Here is a 7,232-nt window from a genome sequence, read left to right as displayed (position 1 = left end):
GGTGCATTTTTTTTTTCGAGTACAGGCCTTATGAAGTGCGGTGAACACGGTTTGTCAGGTAACGCTTGTATCGGTCATGATTCCGCTGCATTATGAAATCATGAATCTCCATCACGAAATCATGAATCATTGTTATGATTCCATGGGATGGCAAGTTTTTTCTATTATTATGTTTTATTCATGAAAATGGAATCGGTTTTTTCCCGTGAAGCTCACTTCTAACTTGTGTACAATTTTTATTTATTTTTTACATATTCGAGAAGTTTTTCCCAGCAAAGTATCGGAAAATTTACTCAAACTATGAGTGACCTATGTTTTAGCGATTTTGAGTAATCTGAACTCAAATGTGCGTAACTTTTTTTGTCCATGTGCGATTGGTTTGGAAAGTTTTTTTTTTTCTAAATCATTAAAAATAAACTCACGTCGACCCACGCCGTCACACCGTCTAAAGTAAATCCGGCGCACAGGTCTAAAGTAAATCCGTTGGTCCCCGGTTCATGCGATGATGGGTCGATTGGTAGGGTTCAGGTGTGGGAGCTACCTCCCTGGCGTCGGTACCATTGGTGCTCTGCACGGAAAACAAGATCGACGGAAAACGAATAAAAAAAAAAAAAGAATAGTGAGAACACCGATTTTCTTGTTTGCCTAAAATTGTTAACTACTGTCAATTATTTGGTCATAACCACAACATCCTTCTTATATTTTAGCTAAAAGTGTTTTCGATAAAAAAAAAGATCGCTGACCTTAACTTTATGAAAACATAACTGCGGATGCTCCGGACCATGGATCAAACTTGCGATAAGGAACTTCAAACAGCTGTGTAGATAAGAAAAGTATCTGCACGTGTAGATAAGGAAAGTATCCAACACATGTTTTCACTCGCTTGACGTCGATTTACAATGTGAAATTCCACTCAATAAATACACTTTCAACGATAACGATAACATCCTGATTATGTTCCACGCATACGTAGAAATAATCTACTGCATTTGACCGAAACTCTTGCGTCAATAATCAATCCCTTCCAATCATGTTTATGGTAATCAAATCTAATAACGATATTTACGAGCGAAGCATTCTAACCAGTATCCACCAAAATGACTGACTATGCCATCAGATAGCACTAATCATCACGAAAGCGAACAGAAGGCACAACAAACGATAAGGCTGGTCTCCAATCGTCCAATAACGAGCGGCAGTATAGGATAACTCTAAGGGGTATAGTAGCGTGGTCAACACTAATCCAAGCGCCTACAATAAAAAGCCAGCCGCTGATGATTGACATCCAGTAGTAGCAGTTCGTAAGTCAACGCCATCGAACAGCGCCGTGCCTAGAGTATACAAATACGCGGAAAGTTGTTTGGGTTTTGATTTCTTCATTAAAATCGTCTAGCCACAGGAAAAAGGCATTCCGCCATGCATAAGCTTTTGGTTGTATTTGCTCTAGTTGGAGCGATCATCGCCACTCCCACGCAGGTGTGTAAATTCCCATCCATCTACTTCTCTGCCCATCCAGTCACGATTCAACCTATAACGATGGGGAAGAAACAAAACCATCAGAGCCCTACAGAAGAAGGTTCACCCATAAAAATGCCCTGAATTTTCCACCCTCCATGTTCTCGTTTTCGTTTTTTTGTGAAAATTTAATGAAATTATATTTCCACCAGAGAAAGAGAAGCGACCGGGTGTTAAATGAACACTGTGTCTCCCGCCGTAGTTCGAGGTGTGTGAAAATCTGTAGTTGCAACAAGCATCCACATCGAGCAGCTAGTCGATGTTCATTTTCCCCCCTTTTTCCATGTTTTCACCTTTTTCACCAAACATGTACCGTAGACGGTGTGTATAGTTTTTCCCTAGGTTGAATCGTTGCGACGGAAAGCAGAGACAAATTTACCCTGCTATCGGATTAAAAATTTAAAAGTGAGAAACACAATTTCATGTTTTCCAGCACAACGAGCCCAGTGTCGTAAGCGAGTGCCTCAATGTGAGTAATGAAACATTCTAGACCAAGCCTGGGAGTTTCCCACAGAACAAACTATAAGTTGAGATCCCCTTCTTTATTTGCACCGAACAGGAGATACTTGACTCACTCGAGAGCGCTAACATTGCAGAGCTGGCAGGAGTGATTTCCGACGCTCGCCAAACATTTGCATATTTGATCGAACGGCATCGTCGCTGTCAGGAGCTGCCCCTTGATGACCCACCGACCCGACTGCAGGAGATTGCGATTGCAACGTGCGAAAATGCCTGGCGTCTGAGCGTTGCCATCGAGTTGGCCCGTTTAACTGCTGCCATCAACGAGCACACCGAAAATGGACGCGATTTGGTCGCCCAGTTTACGGAATGCTCGGGAATTGCATTGCCACAGCCGGAAGCATAAGGTTTAGCTGGAACTACTTAGTTGCTGATCATTAATTAGCATTCATGTGAACGCTGAAGATTTACTTAATAACGTGTTATTTAATCTTTTCAAACGTTTACAATACATTGTGCTTAATTGATATATATATACAGTGAACTCTCTACAACTCGATATTGAAGGGACCATCGAGTTATACAACGAAAATCCCATAGGAAATCATTATCGCAGTAGCCATGATATTCATGTTAACTATGGTTCTATAACTCGATATCAAGTTAGAAGATATCGAGTTGTGGAGAATTGACTGCACTCTAATTTTTCATTCAATAACAATAGCTATGGAACAATGTTTGTTCAAGTAACCAATAAGTATCTGCCCTGAGTTTGATGGCAGCTGTTGCTGGCAACAGCCGACAGCAACCAGTAGTTCCTCTCGATGTGTATCACGCGATCGTCTGTGTACTCGATAGCAGCTATTGTTTGGTGTGTTTTTTTTATCATCTGTAGTTGGTTCGATCGATCCTATTGGTGTTGACCTGGAAAGCAAACATTTCTCTATGCGTGTGAAGATACCGATTTGCGTTCATTTCTCCAATGGAAGCGCTATGATCCCTTTGGCGATCACCATATTTGAGAAACCACTGGAAGAGAATCCCGTTCTGATGGAAGAAATTTCATATTTGATCACGAAAGATGAGGTACTCTTCATATTAGACTTATTGGCTGTAGTTTTAAGCTTTATAGGGTGTCTAAGCACACTTTCATCTTGTCACTTCTACCCCAATGAAGTTTATCAGCTGTTCATCGATGTGTGTTGTTGTTTACTTAATGCTGAACAAGTTTGTGTGCGCAGTGTTTTTTTTTTACAATATCATCAAAATGCAAGGCATTTCCCCGGAAATGCGTAAACAGATCGTGCACAAATGGTGCACTATTTCCAACCTATCAGTAAGGAAGTTGGTGAAAATGAAAGAAGTGAGTATCGTAGCCGTCTAAGAAGTTACCTTCAAGAACACATCGAAATCTGGCTGTAAACCGTAACCGGTGGACCGAAAAGTGGACCAGAACATCACCAAGCTCCTAATGAATGTGGGCGTCTTAGTGGAATACCTGTATAATGAGAGAGAGAAGGATTAGTATTTTCCATTTCATTTAATAAAGTAGTGGAATTAAATGGAAAGTACTAATCCTTCTCTCTCTCATTATATCACCAAGCTTTCTTCAAAAAGAAAAGTGCCTCTGTTTGCGATTTGGCCAAAAAACTGCGAACATCCAACGTGCCAAGGCAAGAAACGGGCTGAAAACGTTCAAGAAGCAGAAGAAGCCGAAACGGAGTCAGAAACAACACTCACAGCAAGAAAAAATACTCAAAATTAAGTTAAAAAAAAACTCAACGTTGGGTTCTATCATTTGAGGTCCGCCGTTGAGTAAATCAGAAAAGCGGCGTTGGTTAAAATTTACTCAACTATTGAGTAATAATAAATGAACTCAAATATAAGTTTATTTTCATTGAGGTTGCTCTTATGCGCCTTTAACCATTTCATTTTCAAAAGCGTGGTCAACACACGGGCCCCGTAATCTCAACGTCCATGTTTCGGTTCCAGTCTGCTCCGTTTTATTATTTTTTTGTCCACTTGGTCAACGTGGATTCATGATCAGGATTACTCAAAATTGAGTTTTCTTCTTTAACTTAATTTTACCTAGCCCCACGGAAGCCACGTGATGAGTGAAAGGAACTCAATTTTGGGTACTTTTTTCTTACATACACAGTTCGTGATGGGCGGGAAGTTAAAGATGCCGACAAGTCAATTTTTACCGAGAAACTTGATAAGAAGGCCATGGTTTGGCAAGCGATATGTGAGCGTGGCTAGTTGTCAAAGTCATATGTGACGAAGGAGTGTTGGAATCGGCGTCTGCGCAAAGCAAACAATGTGCAATACGTGCTAAAAGAGATAAATCCACCGAATTGTCCGGAGGCCCGGTCAATCGAAACTTGTTGGGTCCTTTCCAAGGAATATCTACGGAAACATTTCAAGACAGCGAATTCAATGGTTGCTTTTGTAATGATAGAACACGTTTAAAGAGGATTTTACCATATAATACAATTGATAATGACGTTTATGATTAATTTTCAACAAATTGATAACCTCAATACAACTATCATTCTACATTCGCGGATGTTCATCACGCAGCAATTTGGCAGCACTTGTTGCCTGTGGCCAACATAGGTTATTGTCTTTCTCCCAGGCCGAAGGGACAACACTGAGACACTGCTCGCCGTCTTCGAAGGTTTGAACAATTTTGAAGGACATGCTGCGGAATAGAAATATTTATGTTAGATAATAATAGTGCAAATTAATTTGGAAAACTTATTTGAATTGAAAGTTGTTTCCTCTTTTGTTTTGCTTACAATCAAACCGATGATTGCAGTGATTAAAGGCGTTCGACTAATAAATTGTCGGGAATATTATTGAGGGTAATTAACTTTCATTTACTTTATGCAATCAATATAATCGTCTTATTTTCAATATGCTGGAATATATGTTTTTACACATTGATATTAATCAATGCAACCCATCAACCAAATAAATCCAAATTAAAACCATCAAAGTTATCAAAATGGTTTGCATATACAGTTAAATCAACTTTTTCAGGAGCGATTTATGCATTTGGTCTTCAAGCTGGTGTTTAAGCTGGTTCGCACATCAAGTTTTAAAGGTTGCATTACAACTAGACCAATTGGTCATAAAATGGCTATATAACGGTCATCAGGAGGTTGTAAAAGTAATGTGGTCGTCAGTGAAGGTTTTATAATTTGGTGATATCAACTACTATAAAACTTCAATACAACAAAATTTTGTGCTTGGGTATGATACAACCCAAGCAACAATTTTTGTTTTATTGAAGTTTTATAGCAGTTGATATCACCAAATTATAAAACCTTCACTGACGACCACATTACTTTAACAACCTCCTGGCAACCGCTATTAAGCAATGTCATGGCCAATTGGCCCAGTTTTAATGCAATCATTAAAACTTGATATGCGAATTAACTTTGGAGCATAGGTTTTATGTCAGTTTGATCACACTCTATACGTGGTTTTTAAAAAATGAAAGCATAAAACCTACTCATGGTCCGAAAGTTTTAACAACCTTTTAATGACTACCATAAAACTATAATATAACCGCATAAATCGCTCCTGAAGAAGCAAATACAATATGATACGCCAAACATGTTGACAACCTTGAAGGTTTTAAGTTGGGTTTTTTGGATGATAGTTAAAATTGAGAAATGTTTTATTGTGGTTTTATTCTTTCGATGTTTGATGTGAAATTATGATCCTTGTCAGTTTGTAATAATAGCTGATATTATTGTATATTGAAAATAAGACGACTTTATTACAATTTTGAACAAATCAAAAACAATATAGGGATATTTTTAATTACCGTCTAGATTAGCAACATACATTAAAGAATCATTAAAATATTACCTACTTAGTACAAAACTTTTACTACTGTTGAACAAAAGACAGGCACATATTATTTAATTATATGCACGTATGAAAGTGTTTTATTGCCTATCAATTAAAACGTAATTATTCATACTGTGTGAAATTGTTTCATACGGTGACATTTTTTTCGTTATAATTTGTTGCTCCTTGAAATTACCTCAATATAACATTTTCTCCTAGATTGGAATTCTATAGCATAACATAATTTTTCTTTCTCCTTTATTTAGGAGATTTTTAGCCGTAGGCCGTGAAGGGTGGGAAGCCTTAGAAAGAGGTCGCCCAGCCACATTGCTTGAGTATCATGCTACATCAACCTTTGATAATCTACTTAACTAAAACATTTAAATAGCTAGTACCATAACACAGTAAACAGCATACGAAAAGGATACAAAAAGGAAGAACAAAATATAAAATGAACAAAACAAAGCCAATAACAAAACGTAGTTCCACTGTAGGAGGTCCTTGGGGGCCCCATCCAGTGGGGGGATGTCCAGACGGCCGAAAGAATCGATGGTGCTAAATCCTGCAGTTTAGCTTCGCCGCCTTCAAAAAGCTCATTACAGCTGCTTCAGTTGAGGGCACGTCTGCTAGCGTGTCCCGTACACTGGCAGGCAGACCGTGGAGGCAACGAAGGTGCTCGAATTGTGGACATACGCATAACACGTGCTCCACCGTCGAAGGAATATGGCAGAATTCACAGGTCCTCTTGAAGGGTCCTCCGCTGAAATCTTGTGAGATTAGGGAGTGTCCTGTCCGGAGTCTGGAAAAAAATCTCTGATCTCGCAGGTTTGCAAGGTCCGTCCACTTTCCGATGTCACCTTTAATTTTTCTAATAAACGGAAGTCTGGCACTGGAGCATTCCGTTGCCCACGCTGTCCGCACTGTGCAAGTGATCCATCTCTTCACGTCCTGCAACGGTACCTTGTGCGAGTACCGAGGACCCAATGGGCCTGACCCGGCTAGACTGTCCGCCTCGATGTTCCCTGGGATCCCGCAGTATCCGGGAATCCATGCGTATGTAGTGTTTGGTGGCACAACCTTCAAGATGTCCTGGATCCAGGGGTGGACCGGGACCTCTGACGAAAGAGCCTAAATAACACTGTGGGAGTCCGACAGGATCAGGATTGGGCGATCCGCAGGAACCCTGACGGCATGAAGAATAGTCGCTGCTTCTGCCGAGAACACCGAACATTGTTTTGGCAGACTTCTACTCGTTAGGGAAATGTCACCATCGATTCCCATTCCGACTCCAGCTCTAGATCTTGACCCGTCCGTGTAACGATGCACGTAGTTTGGGTACAATCCGGTCAGCTCTGCTACCGATCTCCTAAGGGCTACGGAATTGTCCCCGGCTCTGA

The 7,232-nt window shown here is 40.1% G+C and overlaps 1 protein-coding gene across 1 annotated transcript; it reads left to right on the top strand.

Annotated features, from left to right (window-relative positions):
* Positions 1 to 1,266: 1,266 nt before the first annotated feature.
* On the top strand, positions 1,267 to 2,380 carry LOC135708286 (uncharacterized). Its single transcript, XM_065230286.1, has 3 exons — positions 1,267 to 1,476; positions 1,949 to 1,984; positions 2,075 to 2,380. Exons 1-3 carry the CDS (start codon positions 1,417 to 1,419, stop codon positions 2,378 to 2,380), a joined length of 402 nt encoding a protein of 133 aa, XP_065086358.1. The 5' UTR covers positions 1,267 to 1,416.
* The last annotated feature ends 4,852 nt before the right edge of the window (positions 2,381 to 7,232 follow it).

Source organism: Ochlerotatus camptorhynchus, unplaced genomic scaffold (genome assembly GCF_037179485.1).
Source record: "Ochlerotatus camptorhynchus isolate MF236.1 unplaced genomic scaffold, CSIRO-AGI_Acam_v1.1 ptg000329l, whole genome shotgun sequence".
Lineage (NCBI taxonomy): Eukaryota > Metazoa > Arthropoda > Insecta > Diptera > Culicidae > Ochlerotatus > Ochlerotatus camptorhynchus.
This window is presented reverse-complemented; position numbering and strand designations above follow the sequence as displayed.

Excerpts from the sequence above, each read along its gene's own strand:
- LOC135708286 (XM_065230286.1), top strand. The coding sequence starts at position 1,417 with ATGCATAAGCTTTTGGTTGTATTTGCTCTAGTTGGAGCGATCATCGCC. Across the intron at positions 1,477-1,948 it reads TCATCGCCACTCCCACGCAG|CACAACGAGCCCAGTGTCGT; the intron begins GTGTGTAAATTC and ends CATGTTTTCCAG. Across the intron at positions 1,985-2,074 it reads TCGTAAGCGAGTGCCTCAAT|GAGATACTTGACTCACTCGA; the intron begins GTGAGTAATGAA and ends TGCACCGAACAG.